The sequence below is a fragment of the Argentina anserina genome, chromosome 1 (assembly GCF_933775445.1).
Source record: "Argentina anserina chromosome 1, drPotAnse1.1, whole genome shotgun sequence".
Lineage (NCBI taxonomy): Eukaryota > Viridiplantae > Streptophyta > Magnoliopsida > Rosales > Rosaceae > Argentina > Argentina anserina.
Genome location: NC_065872.1, coordinates 8,609,049 through 8,626,989, shown reverse-complemented (window position 1 = coordinate 8,626,989; position 17,941 = coordinate 8,609,049). Strand labels below are relative to the sequence as shown.

General features: G+C 37.9%; 3 protein-coding genes across 3 annotated transcripts; 2 read left to right on the top strand and 1 right to left on the bottom strand.

Annotated features, from left to right (window-relative positions):
- The first annotated feature begins 873 nt into the window (after window positions 1–873).
- On the top strand, window positions 874–5,701 carry LOC126784616 (protein MRG1). Its single transcript, XM_050510093.1, has 11 exons — window positions 874–1,083; window positions 1,811–1,864; window positions 1,991–2,004; window positions 2,275–2,420; window positions 3,071–3,106; window positions 3,209–3,249; window positions 3,738–3,839; window positions 4,022–4,101; window positions 4,247–4,416; window positions 4,592–4,676; window positions 5,247–5,701. Exons 1-11 carry the CDS (start codon window positions 943–945, stop codon window positions 5,344–5,346), a joined length of 969 nt encoding a protein of 322 aa, XP_050366050.1. The 5' UTR covers window positions 874–942; the 3' UTR covers window positions 5,347–5,701.
- A 62-nt stretch (window positions 5,702–5,763) lies between these two features.
- Window positions 5,764–7,422, bottom strand: LOC126784605 (cinnamyl alcohol dehydrogenase 1-like). Its single transcript, XM_050510083.1, has 5 exons — window positions 7,264–7,422; window positions 7,072–7,185; window positions 6,733–6,960; window positions 6,131–6,570; window positions 5,764–6,011 (listed from the first exon to the last, which is right to left on the bottom strand). Exons 1-5 carry the CDS (start codon window positions 7,338–7,340, stop codon window positions 5,812–5,814), a joined length of 1,059 nt encoding a protein of 352 aa, XP_050366040.1. The 5' UTR covers window positions 7,341–7,422; the 3' UTR covers window positions 5,764–5,811.
- Window positions 7,423–8,074: 652 nt separating this feature from the next.
- Window positions 8,075–14,698, top strand: LOC126782831 (probable cadmium/zinc-transporting ATPase HMA1, chloroplastic). Its single transcript, XM_050508161.1, has 13 exons — window positions 8,075–8,678; window positions 8,763–8,913; window positions 9,000–9,184; window positions 9,443–9,589; window positions 9,955–10,150; window positions 10,512–10,624; window positions 11,198–11,439; window positions 11,722–11,827; window positions 12,453–12,617; window positions 12,950–13,166; window positions 13,821–14,008; window positions 14,103–14,189; window positions 14,304–14,698. Exons 1-13 carry the CDS (start codon window positions 8,184–8,186, stop codon window positions 14,490–14,492), a joined length of 2,481 nt encoding a protein of 826 aa, XP_050364118.1. The 5' UTR covers window positions 8,075–8,183; the 3' UTR covers window positions 14,493–14,698.
- The last annotated feature ends 3,243 nt before the right edge of the window (window positions 14,699–17,941 follow it).

The following is a 17,941-nucleotide window of genomic DNA, read 5'->3' as shown; positions in this document are numbered from 1 at the left end:
ATTATGAGTAGCACAGTACTTATGTCCAGAGTCTGAGGCTGGTCCTGAAACCCCAGTTAGATAGCCAATTGTTGTAGCATACGACCAAGTTCAACAGTGCAATGCTTATTTATTTTAGCAGAAGTATCCTGAATCTTACTTTGAATCAATAATCTCACATTAAAATGAAACATGCTGACCTGTTGATCGTCCAGATCTTCAAGTCTTGTTTACTTGCCTAGAAATGGATATTAGGGTTTACAAATTGGGTGATGCTATAAAGTATGTGCCCATTTCTTGATATTAACACATCCTTTCCAACATGAGTTTTGTGTTCAAACCATTCTCTTTGGGAAGGGATGTGTTTATATATCTCACCACCCTGTCAACTATCTTACTTCGATTCTTGCAAGAATAACCATTTAAAAAAAAATCACACGTTAAATTAGTCACTGCCTGATTCATTTAATCATGTGTCACCATCACCCTAATTTGTTATATACACATAACTCGATAAGACTAATATATCAATGGTATGCGAGCGTTTAACAATCAAATATAATCTCATATCGTCAATGATACAAATGGTATAATAATGATACAAAACACGTAGCTCTGTCACTCAATTGTGAATCACTCGAAATTGAGTAATTCCATGATTACTTTACTGATAGTGCTTTAAGCATATTATAAAAACAAACAAAAATTAGTCCTGATTCGGATAATTCATATTAACTTCCTCTCCTAATAATCCTAATATGAAAAAAAACAGTGGTAAATTCCCAAGTAAATAAATTTAAAGCCACCAGGACAAAAACAGTAAAAAGTAAATAAAGGGGGAGGAATATTAACGTGACCATTTGTGACATCCTCTACAAATTTTGAACCGTCAAAGTAGCCACGCTCTCATCATCCTCGGTGTCTCTGAGAGCAAAACCACCTCCGTCTCTGTGTTCTCCCACAATGGGCAACTCCTCCAGAGACGACTCCGCCACCGACGGCGACGCCTCCAGCGGCGGCAACGCCAAGCCCTCCAACTCCAGCCTCTACTCCGAGGGCGAGAAGATCCTCGCCTACCATGGCCCTCGCATCTACGAAGCCAAGGCAAGCCTACCTCTCGCTCTTCTCTCTTTCCCCAATCTCCGTCTTCTTTATCTTTCTGCCCTAGCTTTCCTAATTGTGCTCTCTTTCTTGTTCTTTGTTTTGCTCTAGCTGCGGAATTAGTGGTGGAACTGGTTTGGAATTTGCGGCTAGGGTTTGAGATTTTTAGTCTTCAAGTCTCTGATTTACTGATTTGTTAGTTTTTATTTTAATTTTATAAGAAATAAAGAAAATGAAAGATCTTTAAAGCTATTAGTGTGTTAATTTTCTTGTTTATTTGTTTGTTTGTTTGTTCACAATTCTAGCCTGAAATCATTAAGAAATTCAACTCAGAACTGATTTTAACCTTATGCTGTAAAATTGATGCAAGATCTTTACTGTTACATTTGTTTTCGGGATGAGTTATGTATGTTTAAATATTCAGGGGACCGAATTAGTACTCTAGTAGATTGCAGTAGTGTAATAACTTAATAACTTAATTATCTATAATCTAATAGATACTTTGTTCAATTTTATTTGGCTCGTTTAGAATATGCTTAGTATGAAGTGATGGAGAAAGTGGTTTTGTGTCAATAGAGGAAAATGTTCGAGCTTTATAGGGTATACAAAGGGAATAAGCTTTTGACCTTCGACGATGTGTTTCTCCAGTACGGAGGCGATACTCTGCGTTTGTTTACTTTCTATGCTGCTGTACCTGTAAACTAAACACCTTTAAGCTTTCACATTTTAGGTTCAGAAGGCAGAGATCAGGAAAAACGAATGGAGATACTTTGTTCACTACCTTGTAAGTTGTTCGACTTCTTTCTCTGAGCATGGATAATGAATATGAAACCACCGTTGTATTTTGAAATGACAAGATTTAGGTATTCAAAGTAACGATATTAATTGTTGTTTGTATGTTGTTTTGCAGGGCTGGAATAAAAAGTGAGTGTGCTCTAGAACTTATTCTACTTCTATTTAACATTATTACTCGCGTTTAAGATTGAAAGACTTTTTAATTAGGTAAAGTATGCAGAACTTGACAAACCTAAATCATTTCCATACCCCATTTCAAAATGTTCATATATCATTTAGTGGTCACAAAGAGTACCTGAGAGCTGTGTAGTCTTTATCTGTTTTCTTTCGTTAATAGTTATACCCTTTTCAAAAGGGGATACAGAAATCATTACTATGGCTTGGACATCTTGCCAACAGTTGGGACGAGTGGGTAGGTGTGGATCGCATATTGAAGCACACTGAAGAGAATATAATGAAGCAGCAAGCTCTTGACAAGAAACAAGGCGTAGACAAGAATACAAAGTCAGGACGTTCTGCTCACACAAAGCCAAAAAGTTCTACTGGTTTGTTCTGCTCCTATTTGCTTTTATACACTACCTCTGGGAGGCCCCAGTATATGTTGCAGACATGCACATTTTCAAAAAGTTATAACTCTGCATTGCACTAGTATATACATGTGTGTGTGTGTGTGTGTGTTAGTTGGTAGCCATATGCACTCGTGTTTTGAAATGTGACCAGCTACATACTTAACCCAAAACCTGCTCCTGCATGATTTGTACCGATTTAGGCCAGGTGGGGGGGGGGGATTTTGGGGTCAAACTCATACAATTGAAATTAACTAAACTTCTGAGTATAATCATTTAAGAAAAATGTACTCTTGACTACATTGAAAGATCTCAGTACAACTTCTGTTCAAGGTAAACTAACAAAATTGGAAGTTTATTATCTTGATCTTATGGCAAAATAAAAATAAAAATTAGTGTCATATGACAAGGGAGGATCCCCTTGGCTGTAGCCCGGGATCATTTTGGGTAAATGGGGGATCGACTCTTCAAGCATTATGTCATTGGCTCTTTTTTTATTGGAATGCAACTGTAAAACTTCATTGTCATGAATTTTCTTTCATTCTGTCAGAAGTTTTACTGCTGGTAACTTGATATACATCTTCATTTTTTTTTCTTCTACTCATATTAGTTATTTTCTATTTCTATAGATGCGAAAGCAGAGAAAGAGGACCAAAAGAACAACGGTATAATTTACTTTCTAATCCCTTGTCCTTCAACTTTGATAAAAAACAAAATTATGGTTGTATAGTATTTTATTTATGAACTTATATAAAAATCTATTTCAGTTGCCAAAGGGAAGAAGCGAAAGAATGACTCAGGCGCTGAGGTATAATCATCTATTTATATGTGTAATTACACTCGTACAATTCTATATTGCACTCCTTTTTTTTCTTTTCCTTTTTCTGCTTATATTATCTGGTTTTCTTTCAGATGCTTTGCTCTCAGTTGCCATCTGTGTTTCCCACTTGCCATCTTCTATATTTCTTTGTTTATTTTTCTCACATTTGATATAATAAAAACATTAAACTTTTGTTTAGATTTTTGTTTTCTTCTGCTTTAAGGACGCTATTAGTGGTGGGCCCGGAGTTTTTCCAATTGAACAAAAAAAAAGGAGAGATAAGAAACTCAGTAATACAGAGAAGCAATTTCTGTTAAATAGTGATACTTTAGTTTTTATTTTCATTAATTCTTTATTAATGCAAAGCTGAATACTCCTCCATTATGGAAGCTTCCTTCCGTATTCTTCTTGATTATTTAAGGTTTCTATTGACATATCTTTAGCTGTGGCCTAATTTTGGGTTCTATAATTGTTAGAAGGAAAACACTGCCTTGGAAAAGCTTGTGAAGATTCAAATTCCTGTGGCCTTAAGAAAGCAACTGGTAGAGGATTGGGAATTTGTGTGTGAGCAGGATAAGGTACATATTTAATAAAAGTTCAGCAACTTCGTGTGGTTATCATCCATCATGTAGAATGATAGCTTTGTAGTTGAATGTATCTGATTCTTGAATGCATATCTCAATGGAAATTAATTGGACCTTTTAGGTGGCTTTGCATGTTTCAGTATGATATTGATTGTTGAAGAAATTTGTTTCTGCAGCTTGTTAAGCTTCCGCGGTCTCCAACTGTAGATGAAATTTTGCAAAACTACCTCGACTACAGGACAAAGAAAGATGGAAAGTATGTTTGACCAAGTCTTGAGTTGATCTCCTATCCGTATTCTAGCCAATTTTATTTGAATAACGGTTTTGCTGTTTAGTCTGTCTGAAGAACTGATATGTAAAGACCTATCGTTGGCATGGACTAATGTTTATCTTGAATACAGGCTGACTGATCCTGTAGGAGAAGTCCTGAGAGGAATACGATGTTACTTTGACAAAGCATTGCCAATGATTCTCTTATACAAAAAGGAACGCAAACAGTATCATGATACCGTTGTAGATGATGTCTCTCCGTCAACAATATATGGTGCTGAACATTTACTACGACTTTTTGGTACGTTGAATATTTAGAAATGCTTATAAAGCAGTTTTTTTTGTTTCGTCATCATAAATTTTGATTTTATAATGTCAAATCGAGGCTGGTTGGTGGTGTCATGAAGTTGTCTGTAAAACTGGGTCATATTCTGTAATTTTAAGGTGATAGTGACAATTTAAGGTTTTTTTTGCAGTTAAGCTGCCGGAGCTATTGGCCTATGTCAACATTGAGGAGGAAACACTGACCCGCTTACAACAACATTTACTAGATTTACTCAAGTATGGATACACCAAATGAACTAATATTTTGGAGATATTTCTGTTTACTCTATCTTGGTTTCAGTACTATTAGTTGAAACCTATGTAGGGTCATCAACATACATATATACACAGTTATCTGCACCTTTGTTTGTTTATGGGTGCTGTTTTAGCGTTATTATGTATCTGAGGGATATAGGTATAAGTACTCAGATGACATTTGCAGGCCTCAGTCCAAGTATTATTGGTTTGTTTTCTACAGTGGCATGTACTCTACTTAACCCCATGTCCTCTTATCTTTAGCTGGGTTTCAAGTATCTTTAATGCTTTCTTACACCCCATGAATTTTTTTAGAGGATACTGAGTTGAGGCAAGAATTGAAGATGGATCTCCATCGTGTTTTAAAGAATCTGTAGTTTGATGTCCACTTTTAGGAAAGGACCTAATGTTTCCCTATCTAAGTACTAATGATGAATACATGAATAACATGTGCACTTTGTCACTTAATTGTTTTGGTGTTGGTCATCAATTTAGCTTAATGCAATACATTTGAGGTGCTCTTTGTCTCAAAGACTACTGGTTGTCATGCAGATTTATGCAGAAGAACCAGAGCACGTTCTTCCTTTCTGCTTATGATGGCTCAAACAGTGTCGATGGGAAGGGCAAAGGAAAACAGAGTGATTTGGTATAGAGACTGTGTTAACTTCTGCCTTCACATACTCGCCACCAATTGCCAGAGGCAGGGGCAAGAGATCCATGGCCATTCTTGGGATGTTATGGATTGATTCACCATGACAATCCAGAAACAGTGGACGGCCAAATTGTTGTAACATTACCATTATTTCATTCTTTTTCTGTTTCTTGTTTGAATACCACAGTCCATGTTAGCTTAGCAAGCAACTGTTCTGCTAATGATGGGAACTTTGTAAAGACATTGGTCATAGTTGTAGTTGGGATACTACTGTAGCATTGATTTGGATTCTAGTATATGAGGTGCATTTGGTCAACCATGACAATTTGATCATATTTAAACAGTTTCAATCCAAGTTGTATTTTCGACCCGTGTTGTACATGTTTTTGTTACCGCAGAGCATACACAATAAGAACCAAATCAGTGTTTATTTCTAATGTCCATACTGGAGCACATGTATTGAAGTCACTCCAGGTTGCTTCCTGCTACATCCAGGACAAACCTAAACCTCACGTCGTTTCTTTCCATTCTATCAAATGCCTTGTTTGCATAATCCATTTTTACTATCTCTATCATTGTTGTCAAATCCTTGTCTGCCCAGAACTCCAATATCTCCTGCGTTTCTTCCATGCTTCCGATGAAGCTCCCGGAAATGCTCATCTTCCCTGCAAAGCAACAAGCAAGTTACACCCAAGTAACATGATCAGGTTCATGTCCAATTTCCTGAACAGTTGAAAATGAGCTTAACTCTGCATCTAGATGTGACGCAGTGGCGTGTACTTACCTAGAATTATGTCAGATGCAACAAATTGAAGTGGCTGAGGAACAGCAGCAACGATTATGAGCTTTCCATCAACCTTCAGGAGTGAAAGATAAGTGCGCAGAGGGTGCAAAGCCGGAACAGTGTCGAGGATATAGTCAAGGCTACGAGCAGCTCCCTCCATCTCAGCCTCATTAGAGCTCACTATAAAAGCATCTGCACCTAAGATCTTCAATGCCTCATCCCTCTTCTTATCAGAAGAGCTTATCACAGTCACATGGTGACCCATTGCCTTTGCAATTATGACACCTAAATGTCCAACTCCGCCTAAACCCAATATTCCTCCCCTTACAACCCGGTTAGACCCCATGAATTGCTTCAGTGGACTGTAAGCTGTAACCCCAGCACACAGCAATGGAGCCGCATGCTCCGGTGCTAGCTTTTCTGGTATCCGAACCACAAACCTGCATTGTACTCGCTGGTATCATTGCTTAATTGGTTCATTTAGACAAGACTTTACTTCAATTATGGTTGAGAATGATAATCTACCAACATAAAATGTACAACTATCTGGCAAGGAGACATCTTCGGCTATAAGATTGTTTTCGGTTATTTGTTTTGCTCACCTTTGATGAACAACCATGGCAGATGAGAAGCCTCCCTGAGTCTGGCTTCCATCTTTGTAGGTGTCATTGATAGTGAAGATTATCTTAGGGCAGTATTGCTCCATGTTGGATTGGCAATACAAGCATTCTCCACAAGACCCTACTATGCATCCAACTCCCACTATGTCCCCAACTCTAAATTTCTTCACCTCTGAACCCAGCTCCACAACTTCTCCCACTACTTCATGCCTTCAAATTAATCACAATCAAGTAAGTAAAAGTAACAGCCATGAAAGACTTGGCATGAACTTCTTTCACTATGAAATGTTGCACGCATATAAATGATGTTATATGACTCACCCTGGAACCAGAGGATAAGTAGTACTGTGAATCTCATTCCTCATCTGATGGAGATCTGTGTGATCTACTCCACAGTACAGAACCTTCAACACCACATCTTCAGACCCCATTTTCCTATACATGTTGACACTGAAATTAACACTAGCTATCTTATAACTACAAGTTAATTAGTGATTAGAGAGAAATAAAGACCTGAGATTGAATGAATAAGGAGAGAGAATCCCAGAAGTGTCTCTGGCAGCCCAACCAAATGACTTCCTTGTCTCCATTTCTTATGAACACAAGTGATGAATTAACAACAAGACTGCTAATTAAGCAATAAATGGTGAAGCTGAAATGTTGCTCTTTGGGGTTTTATACCCATGGTTGTTGATAGCTCAAGTGTTTAATCACAAAGGTAGCAAAACTGAAGACCGCTGTTATGGCTGCTCTGCTGCTGATATTAAACAAATAATATAGATTTAGAAATAGTGTACAATGTCCCAAGGAACTATATATTATTTGAATTTAGGTGATTAAGAATCTGACTTTCTATATCTAGAGCGAAATTGGGTGAGGGTAGAGTCCTGGCCTTTGGACAATTTAGTGGACACATGACCAAAATCAAAGTTCTAAACTTGAATGTTTCTGAGCAAAACACCTCATCACAAACGTCATGGCTCCTCTCACAGTACAATAGTTTCTTCCCCACGTAATGTTGAACTTGGATAATCAAGAGTTCAATTGACCGTGGAAAATTTAGAATGTTAGAAATTCATCACCAGTATCAAGCAAAGAATGACATTTTATGTGAGTGAGCAAACAGTACATCTTTAAATTACGATCAACTAAAGCGGTAAAACTTGATCGTAATTACGTTTTTGTTAATACACGGGACGGCGGACGCTACGTCGATCAGAGCATCCAAACGATGAATCAACGGCCCCAGTTCGTTAGTTGGGCAAATGAGCTCATGGTGTGGACGACATGTCGCCACTCCCCAACCGTGGCCCCCAGTCAACCCCAAAGCCTCTCTCTCGGCCACTGACCACTCCAAAACCAAAGCCACAATGCTTCCCGCTTCAAATCTCCAACTCCCTCTCCGATCTTTCTTCCTCTAATTTCCGTCAATCATGGAAGCCCTAAAGTTTCCTATTTCAATCCAACTCCCCAATCTCCACTCTCCTCTTCTCCACCACCACCACCCAACCGCCACCGCTCGTCTCAACTCCCCCAAACCCACTCTCCACCGCCTCCGCTCTCCTCTCTTCCGCTTCAAGCCCTCCCTCCTCTCTCCGCCGCGAAACCTCCCTACTCTCCGCTCCTCCTCCGCCGCAGACCACTCCGATCACGATCACCACCACCACGACCACCGCCATGATCACCACCACCACCACCACCACGGCGGAGACTGTGCGGAGCTGACCGAGACGCAGAGAGCGTTCATCGGATTTGCGAAGGCTGTGCGATGGACCGACCTCGCCGATTTCCTCAGGGAGCACTTGCATTTGTGCTCGTGCTCCGCCGCGCTGTTCCTCGCCGCCGCCGCCTGCCCTTACGTGGTCCCCAGGCTCGCCGTGAAGCCTCTGCAGAACGCTTTCATGATCGTCGGTTTTCCTCTCGTCGGAGTAAGCACTAAGCACTGATTAGTTGAATTTCAATGTGTTTAATTAACTAAAACCCTAGCAGTAATTGATTGACTTTATTAACAGGTCTCTGCTGCACTTGATGCAATGACTGACATTAGTGGCGGGAAGGTGAACATTCATGTGTTAATGGCTTTGGCAGCGTTTGCGTCAGTGTTTATGGGGAATGCATTAGAAGGAGGCTTGCTTTTGGCTATGTTCAATCTCGCTCATATCGGTGAGCATTTTCGATTTTCGCTACCATTTCTTTGGTGGGAATATGAATGTCCCTTGTTGATTAAAGCGTGCTTTTGTTGATTTCAGCTGAGGAGTACTTTACTAGTCGCTCCATGATTGATGTGAAAGAGTTGAAAGAAAATTATCCGGATTCCGCGCTTGTGCTGGATATGGATGATGAACAGGTTCCAGATACTTCTAACTTGAAGTACAAGCAGGTGCCTGTGCATGACTTGCAAGTCGGGTATTATATCTTGGTTGGAGCTGGAGAGGTATGGCACACATATCCACCATCTCTTATGTGAAGTGATTAGTACATTATTTTCAACCTTGTGACCTTTCTTAGGATTACTAGGAGTAGCAGATAGGTATCATATCATTGTGTCCACACATATTCTATACAGCCACAATGACATGTTGTTTGTATCTCATGAACTCATTAGTAGCTATGATCTTCTTTGTCAATTTCTTGATCTATATGATATAATAGAACATGGAAGGATTGTAATGGGGGCTGGTATTGTAATTAGTCTGTGCCTGTAGATTGTGAAGTTTTCCAAGGTAGTGCTACCATTACTATCGAGCACTTGACGGGAGAAGTTACGCCATTGGAGACAAAAGCTGGAGACAGGATACCTGGCGGTGCAAGGAACTTGGATGGCAGGATGATAGTGAAGGTATCTTGAAAATTATTTTCTGTTTTGAAGCTTCTTAGGAATGGATATATGAATGAAAGAAAAAGAATTCTGTGTATTTTATTACTATTTTATTGATTTGTATATAAATGATAGAAGTGAGGATATTCTCGTTAAGCATGACTTCCCAACATTTCGCATTACTGAATATCAAGCCGTTAGCAATTCAGCTTTGTTTATCATCTACAAAATTTCAAAAGCATTATAGATATAGCGCACACACTAACCATACTATATGTAAGTGGAATATTCTGGACAGCTGTTACAGCCAGGTTCTCGAATTCTTGCACTAGCTGGATATGTTGGTCATAATGGGGATTGGAGTCTAAATAAAATTGCTTGTGCAGGCAAGAAAAAATTGGAAAGAGTCTACCCTTAGCAGGATTGTGCAATTGACAGAAGAAGCTCAGTTAAATAAACCTAAGCTTCAGAGATGGTTAGACCAGTTTGGTGAGCAATACAGCAAGGTAGTTGTAGTTTTGTCGGTCGCTGTTGCTCTACTTGGTCCATTCTTGTTCAAGTGGCCATTCATTGGTACAGCAGGTATTCTACCAATACACTTTCTTACCTTCTTGTTTTAAATATCTAACCATTTTAAACTAATAATCCTACGTATACTGAAACCCAGTGAAAGCCACGTGTGAGAGAAAAGGGTCCAGTATATACGTTCGAAATTGCTGTGGCCATGATAAATTAAGTGCCTTAAGATTATTGGGCCAGCCATTTTCAGTATCACAAATATAAATAAAAAATTACTTGGAAAGTTGCTATGAACAAAATGTAAATAAATGGTCAATTAGGATTTTGGGGAGGTCTGCAGTTATGTATACCCTAGGATATCTTTGTGTCTAGTGTGAGTGTGTGTCCATTGTTCCCTTGGTTTGATGTCTGTTAAATTATTTAGCTTGCAGAGGATCAATTTATAGAGCTTTGGGCCTCATGGTGGCAGCATCACCATGTGCGCTGGCTGTAGCTCCGTTGGCCTATGCTACTGCTGTTAGCTCCTGCGCAAGAAAGGTATACATTTCTGTTGATGCTATAATCAAGAATTCAAATTCGATAGTAATTTTCAATTTTTCATTGCCATAGGTTATTTTTCATATTGTTTTACTTCCATTTATATATTGCAAGTTTAAATTGTTTGGGGTTAAATGGTGTGTTTATGTTCTTGTGTGCTCGTTTCAATTATTTATTTCTGATTATTTGTGATTGCTTCCGTAATTTGTGTAATTGTTACAATTGCTTGTAACAATTACCTGATGATCATTTCTTTAACGAATGTCTTGTAATTTGTGTAATCATTAATTTGTGATGCTCCCTTAAGGCGTTCTGTCAGGCATTCTACCATGACGCTCTCTCTCTCTCTCTCTCTCTCTCTCTCTCTCTCTCTCTCTCTCTTTTTAAATACTTGACATTAAAAAAGTTAAGTACTCTTCGGATTATATAAAAAGGGTTCACAGTGCTAGTGGTTTTTACCAGACATGGTAAGAAGAAGTAGGTTCAGAAACATCACTATTCACAGCTAAGTGTGTGGAATTAATGCTCAGTTTGGCCATATGACGGACATGATACCTTTAATTTTCCTTACAGGGAATTTTGCTGAAAGGTGGTCATGTGCTAGATGCTCTAGCTTCATGTCACACTATTGCATTTGATAAAACTGGAACCTTGACAACTGGTGGCCTAGCATTCAAAGCAATTGAACCAATTTATGGACATCAAGTTAGAAACAATAAATCAGATTTTTCTTCCTGTTGTATGCCTAGCTGTGAAAAAGAAGCCCTCGCTGTCGCTGCTGCAATGGAGAAGGGTACCACTCACCCTATTGGAAGGTAGAGCTCTTGAACAGCTTCCTGTTAAGTTTGGTGTTAAACCTTCCACTTGCAATTGTAATTTTCAGATCCTTTTTATGATTCAACTTTTAGTAGTACTAAATCTCCTGCTCAAAAACAATAATGAGTAATTCTACACCTGGAAGGCTGGCACACACCAAATCTTTTTCATCTGGAAGTCATCTCTTGACTAATCGGCTGTGTTTGAATTGTTTCACTACAAAATTTCTATGCTGAACCTTATTAGATCAATACTCATTAGTCTTTTGATTTTTGCTTCAGAGCTGTTGTAGACCATAGTGAAGGGAAAGACCTTCCTTCTGTATCTGTTGAGAGTTTTGAGTATTTTCCTGGCAGGGGTCTTGTTGCTACTGTCAATGGCGTTGAGGTATGTTTTGATGGGTCTTTTATCTATATTTCAACTGTAGCAAATGTTGCGGTTTGTTCTGTGACCTGTTCTATGGGCTCTATCTGCTACCACTGTTGTTATATATTAGCATCTGTTTAATCCATGCAGAGTTCCAGTAACTGCATAACTTGTTTCCAGCTGTCTTCTCTTGTTTGCTTTTCTGGTTACATATCAACACCAATACCTGATCGACTTTATTGTATGATTTTTTCTATAGGCTATATTTTCAACCTTTATATTATATTCCCGATGTGTGTGTGTGTGTATTTATTCCAATTGCATTTCAACACTAATACCTGCTGCACTTAATAGTACAACTTTTTCTACGGGTTAAAGAACCTCCCTTGATATATTCGTATGAGCATGTGCATGCATGGCTATATGTTTTCTAATTGAATATATTAACATTGAACTGATTGAAGCATTTTGAATCATTAAACTAGCCAAGTTCTTATGGAAGTTCATCAGAAGTAGCAATAGTTCATGCAATAATAAATTCCCTTCTAAGAAGCAATTTGGTTTTTCTTTCACAGCTGCGTCTTTAAGCATTCTTTTGGGTCAGTAGCAGGTAAAGTGATATACATTGATTTCTATTTTGTTATAGTTAGGAACTGAAGGGAGTAAACTGTTGAAAGCATCTCTGGGTTCAGTAGATTTCATCACTTCACAATGTATATCGGAAGATGCATCCAAAAAGATCAAGGAAGCTGTGGATGCTTCTTCATACGGAACTGATTTTGTCCGTGCGGCTCTTTCAGTCAATGAAAAGGTGAGGTTTCATGTTAATGTTACGAAAGAATAGGGCCTTAATAAAAAAAAAACGAAACTTTAAAAGTTTCTTATTTAAGGGGCCTTACATTGGCTTTGGATGTTAAACAAAGACCAGTGTGATTTTTGTCTGGAATCCTTCTGGATCTAATCTTGAGGAACTGTCCAAAGCTTAGATTCAAATATCAAATTCCACGAGTGAGAATGAGAGAGCAAGAAATGGAATTAAAAAATGTACTCAAAGTATTGAGGAAAAGTGTGATAAAGTATGGGTTACAGCTAAGATTGGAGAGGACACAATTAGGTTACTTAATAGTCAAGTATTCATTGCAGGTAACACTGATTCACCTTGAGGATAGGCCTCGACCAGGGGTCTTGGATGTCATTTCTGAGCTGCGAGATCAAGCAAAGCTCCGTATAATGATGTTAACTGGTGACCATCAGTCAAGTGCTTGGAGAGTTGCGAAGGCTGTAGGTATCAGCGAGGTTCATTGCAGCCTGAAGCCTGAGGATAAACTCAGTCATGTCAAGGGTGTCTCAAGGGATACGGGTGAGTTAAACAATCATCAATCCAGATTATTTGCCAAATAAATGATTTGTTGGTGTTGCTTATGTATCTAGGATACAACTGATAGGTTGGTTTCCATTAAAGTAGAGGAAATTAGTCTCATTATTTGGTTCATTTATCATGTATGAATCTGTCCATGGTTTAGCAAAAAGCATATGAAAAAGTAGTGGAAATTAGGTGTGACCCTTTATCATATATTCTTTCATTTTGCCAAGGTAGAATGGAAAGGCCAAGGAAATTGTTTGTCCACTCTAGGTATTATAATATACTTGCATGCAATAGTGCAATACTGCTCTAATAAATGAAGAGAAAATATAATTGCTTGTGGTACTTATAATATGACTTTTCTTCATTTTTTTTGTGTTTGGCAAGTCATTTTCAATTTAATCAGAACAATGTTGCATCTGGTATATGAAATTATGAAGGTAGTTTATTGGTGTCATGACGGACTATTTCTGGAAGGCATGCCTGCCACTTAAAGTTTTTGATCTACAAAAGTTAAAAGCTTACAGAATTTTTTACCATTAGGGATATATTAAAGCAAGGAATGGAAATCTAGGTTTTTTTCTTCACTCATTTTCTTTTTAAATTAGTGATTTACTGTGAGGCTCACAAGATTCTGAAATTGTACTACAGGGGGAGGTCTAATAATGGTTGGTGAAGGTATTAATGATGCTCCAGCACTTGCAGCTGCAACAGTAGGAATTGTCCTCGCGCAACGTGCCAGTGCAACAGCTGTGGCTGTTGCCGACGTGTTGTTGCTGCGTGACAATATATCTGGTGTGCCATTCTGTATTGCCAAGTCTCACCAAACAACTTCCCTGGTACTTGCTAGCATTTATCTCACTATTTGCTCGCTGTTAAGTCTTTTGTGTTCTGTTCACTGACATTACTGTATTTATCTTTCTGTACATGCAGATCAGGCAGAATGTAGTCCTCGCCTTAACTTGTATAGTTTTGGCCTCTCTTCCATCTGTTTTAGGTTTTCTTCCCCTATGGTTAACGGTATGAGACATTTTATTTGTTCTGACCTTCTGAATGATCTTTTCAGCTTTATTTTTTCCTGATTCAAATCGTGGCTGCTCTAAACTTCTTGGTTTATGTTGGTGTAAATTTTAGGTTCTATTACATGAAGGCGGTACACTTCTCGTCTGCCTCAATTCCATCCGTGCTCTAAACCACCCGACATGGAGCTGGAAGCAGGATTTAAGGGATTTATTTAACCAACTGAAATCAAGACTCGAATTTTCAAGGAGACTTGCAACCAGCAGAAACCCCACCCAAGCTCCGCCTCCGGTAACCTTATAGTTCTCAAGGAAGTTATGCTATTCCCAGTACAGTTATGTATAAAACAGGATAACAGTCAGTCAAGTAAATATACATTTATTAAGGCATAGCCCATTGTTTCACCTAAGCCCTAGAAAACCCGTAAAGCCGCCAGTAGACTAAAGAGACTTGCAGAGAAATCCAAATATGAAGATCATGAGAGAACAAGCTTCCATGAAATTGAGAAGTTAAAATTAGTTACGTAGAAGACTTGGGCGGGCGGCCGATAGTCATCTTCTTATGCATTTCTCTCCAAGCAACCTCATAATGGATTAGGTACTTGCAAACCAGTTCAAGTAACTGTCATACATTTGCTGACTTTGGTTCAACAAACCTAACGAAGGCTAACGGAACTTGTATGCTAATCTCTACCTGCAACTTCCCTCAATCATAATCTTACAACACCTAACAAGTCCACACCAACGTCTGATATTTTGCTTTCAACTTTCCACCCAAGACTTTGACGTTTAAAACCAAAAAAACATCTTGCCTCTTAATTAACACACACAAAAAAACACCTTTAGTTTTCGGCTTTCTAAATTTCCAGTTGGCTGGCGGGGGAATCAAATCCCCACAGATATTTTTCTTATTCATCAAGTAACGTGGTACTTGGCCGTAGTCCCCTCCCCCTCCAGCTGCAAAAAGGATAAAGCTAGACTAACCCTTATTTTTTTCTCGTTTTGCTCGAGTGGTCACGCCCTTCCTTTTTATTAAGCTATTACAACACTTTGAACAATCAACCAAACAACCTCTGTTTAAGTTCCATTGATGATTCAGAAACATTCAAGTTCATAATCTATTTATTTGGCCGTGATAGTCATAAATTTTGAAACTCATTGAATCGTACCTTTAGATTTAGTGGCATTAGTGCGAGATCATACGCTCAAGCCTTCCTCGTAAGTATCTGCTTGATTTAGTGACACAAGTTAAGTCATCTTAAACTCATATTTGTTAAGGGCTAAAAGGCTAAAATTTAGCCTCAACCATCTCCAATCTATCTAGTTAAGGGCTAAAAGGTTATAATAGAGGACTAAAAGACATTGTTAACCCTTAACAATGTTTTTTAGTTATTTGAGTGAGATTTGATTTCATTTGTTTATTCAATAGGTCCCCACATTTAATTCTGATTATCAACTATACTAAATTTTAATTATAATTTTGTATTAATACAATTAATTTTAGGGAAAATTATAAAATAGTACCATTTCCCATCATAAATTAGAAAAAAGTCACCACTTATTTTCCAATTATAAAAATGTCATCTCAATTTTCTAGAAATTATAAAATAGTCAACCTGTCACACCCGCTGTCACACTATTTTATTTGATTATGTTGTCAGGAGAAGAAGAAGAAGAAAGATGACTATAAATAACGAACCTTTTGTTTATTGTTATGTGATCTTGAGCTTCTCAAATCAACTAATAGTCTAATACGATCCAAATATCAACACTCATGTTGTCGTACATAACACCACCAGTCACACTACATGTCATAGCACAAAGTTAGTGTGACTGGTAGTGTGATAGGTAATGTGACAGATAGTGTGACGGGTAAACTGATTGTCACACTACCCGTCACACTAATATTGTTCTATGATGGGTAGTGTCACAGGTGGTGTGACTGATATTATGACTGATTCAACTTCATCGACGTATTCAGTAGCTTTTACAGAACTCGGAAAATTGAAGTTGAACAAACAAAAATAACACAAATCCTAATTAGGCACCCAGAAAACTACTATGGGCACCCATTCACCATTTTTACTGAATCTCCGACCAAGCTAGGGTATTTCGGGCGAGCCAAACTCTCCTTAGCGTCATCCTTTGTCGGTCAGAACCAGATCTCCTCAAGCCAAGATAGCACCGGCCAAATATACACATACCAATCCCAGTCTCAGGGACCCGATTGAAGGCGACGAATACGAAGTGAGGAGTGCACGTCGGTGGCCATGTCAGTCGCCTTTTCGTGGTACATGGTGCCTTCGCAAATCGGACCTATCGGCACCGAGGACGGCGTGATGCGGGTGGAACATATCTACTGCTGGAGACCCTTCTTGAGTGGGGATCCGGCTTGGACGTGCTATCTTCTCCGGCGGCGTATCGGTTCCTCAGACTTCGATATCCGATTAATTGCGACGACCTTTTGCTCCTGCTCCTTCAATTTTGAGTGATTTGGCGCTAATAGCTCCGGCGAGTTATGGCAATGGTGGTGGTGGGGGTTTGGTGCTTACTGATGTCGACACTAGCTGGAGAGATTGGACATCTTAGGTGAACAACACGACGATGGCAAGTTGTAATTTGCTAAAAGAATAAGAGTAACGGTTTATGAGTTTTGAATGAGTGACTTTTTTATGATTTTAGAAGATTGTTTGACTATTTTCTATTTAATGGTGTGCAAATAGAGTTTTTTTTATAAGAAGCCCTTAATTTTAAAATTTAATGATTAATACAATTAACTTTAATTTGGATGGTTAATACAATACATTTTATTTTATGAATTAGTATAATTATTTATTTTTGTTAATTAGTACAATTAATTTTATTTTTTGTTGATTAGTACAATGAATTTTAATTTTTATTGATCAATATAATTAATTTTAATTTTGATGATTAATACAATTAATTTATATTTATATGATTAATAAAATTAATTATAATTATAATTGGTTAATATAATAAATTAATTTTAATTTTAATTTTAAGTTTTTTTAATACAATAAAATTATGAATAAATTAAAGAAAATAATCTATATATATATATATATGACAACCCACTTAATTGATTATTCTTGTCTTTAAGTTATTCCACATAAGAGGTAGATGAATTAGCAATGTCATTGCTTAATTTCTTTTGTTTTGTTAAATTTATGCTATCACATCAAATATGGTTGAATGAGAAAAGTGAGAGGTAATAATAATTTTAATTAAAATATATAATAAAATATCAAAACTTATTTCTTAATTATGAAAATAACTTATTTACTTGAAATAAGAATCTAATACAAAATTATAATACTTAAATATATAATAACTTCAAATCTTAAAATATAATTTAGGACTAAAAATTTAGTCATATGGGTTGAAGACGGTTGATGTCACATCAATATATAGTTCAACTTTTCCGGTTGAAGATTACCTTAGTAGGATATCATACACTCAACTAGGGCTGGTTTTAAATGCCAAACCTGCCCGACCATAAACCAGCCGAATCGGTGGAGTCAACGTCGACAAAAACTGTAACCGAAAGTGACGGCATGGCTCTGCCGTACCACATATGGCTTCTCGGCACGGTAGCGGCTTTGCAAATGGAGGAAGTCCGGTATTACCAACCAGCCGAACATGATTGATTTCCCTCAGTTTTATTAGTATATGTGTTATCTGCCGTTCATGTATAATAGCCAAAAGATCAGATTTGTTGAATTTAGGTGTATA

Excerpts from the sequence above, each read along its gene's own strand:
- LOC126782831 (XM_050508161.1), top strand. The coding sequence starts at position 8,184 with ATGGAAGCCCTAAAGTTTCCTATTTCAATCCAACTCCCCAATCTCCAC. Across the intron at positions 12,618-12,949 it reads CTCTTTCAGTCAATGAAAAG|GTAACACTGATTCACCTTGA; the intron begins GTGAGGTTTCAT and ends TATTCATTGCAG. Across the intron at positions 14,009-14,102 it reads CTCACCAAACAACTTCCCTG|ATCAGGCAGAATGTAGTCCT; the intron begins GTACTTGCTAGC and ends CTGTACATGCAG.
- LOC126784605 (XM_050510083.1), bottom strand. The coding sequence starts at position 7,340 with ATGGAGACAAGGAAGTCATTTGGTTGGGCTGCCAGAGACACTTCTGGG. Across the intron at positions 6,961-7,071 it reads ACTTATCCTCTGGTTCCAGG|GCATGAAGTAGTGGGAGAAG; the intron begins GTGAGTCATATA and ends ATTAATTTGAAG. Across the intron at positions 6,012-6,130 it reads TGCATCTGACATAATTCTAG|GGAAGATGAGCATTTCCGGG; the intron begins GTAAGTACACGC and ends GTTGCTTTGCAG.
- LOC126784616 (XM_050510093.1), top strand. The coding sequence starts at position 943 with ATGGGCAACTCCTCCAGAGACGACTCCGCCACCGACGGCGACGCCTCC. Across the intron at positions 3,840-4,021 it reads TTGTGTGTGAGCAGGATAAG|CTTGTTAAGCTTCCGCGGTC; the intron begins GTACATATTTAA and ends TTGTTTCTGCAG. Across the intron at positions 4,102-4,246 it reads AGGACAAAGAAAGATGGAAA|GCTGACTGATCCTGTAGGAG; the intron begins GTATGTTTGACC and ends TCTTGAATACAG.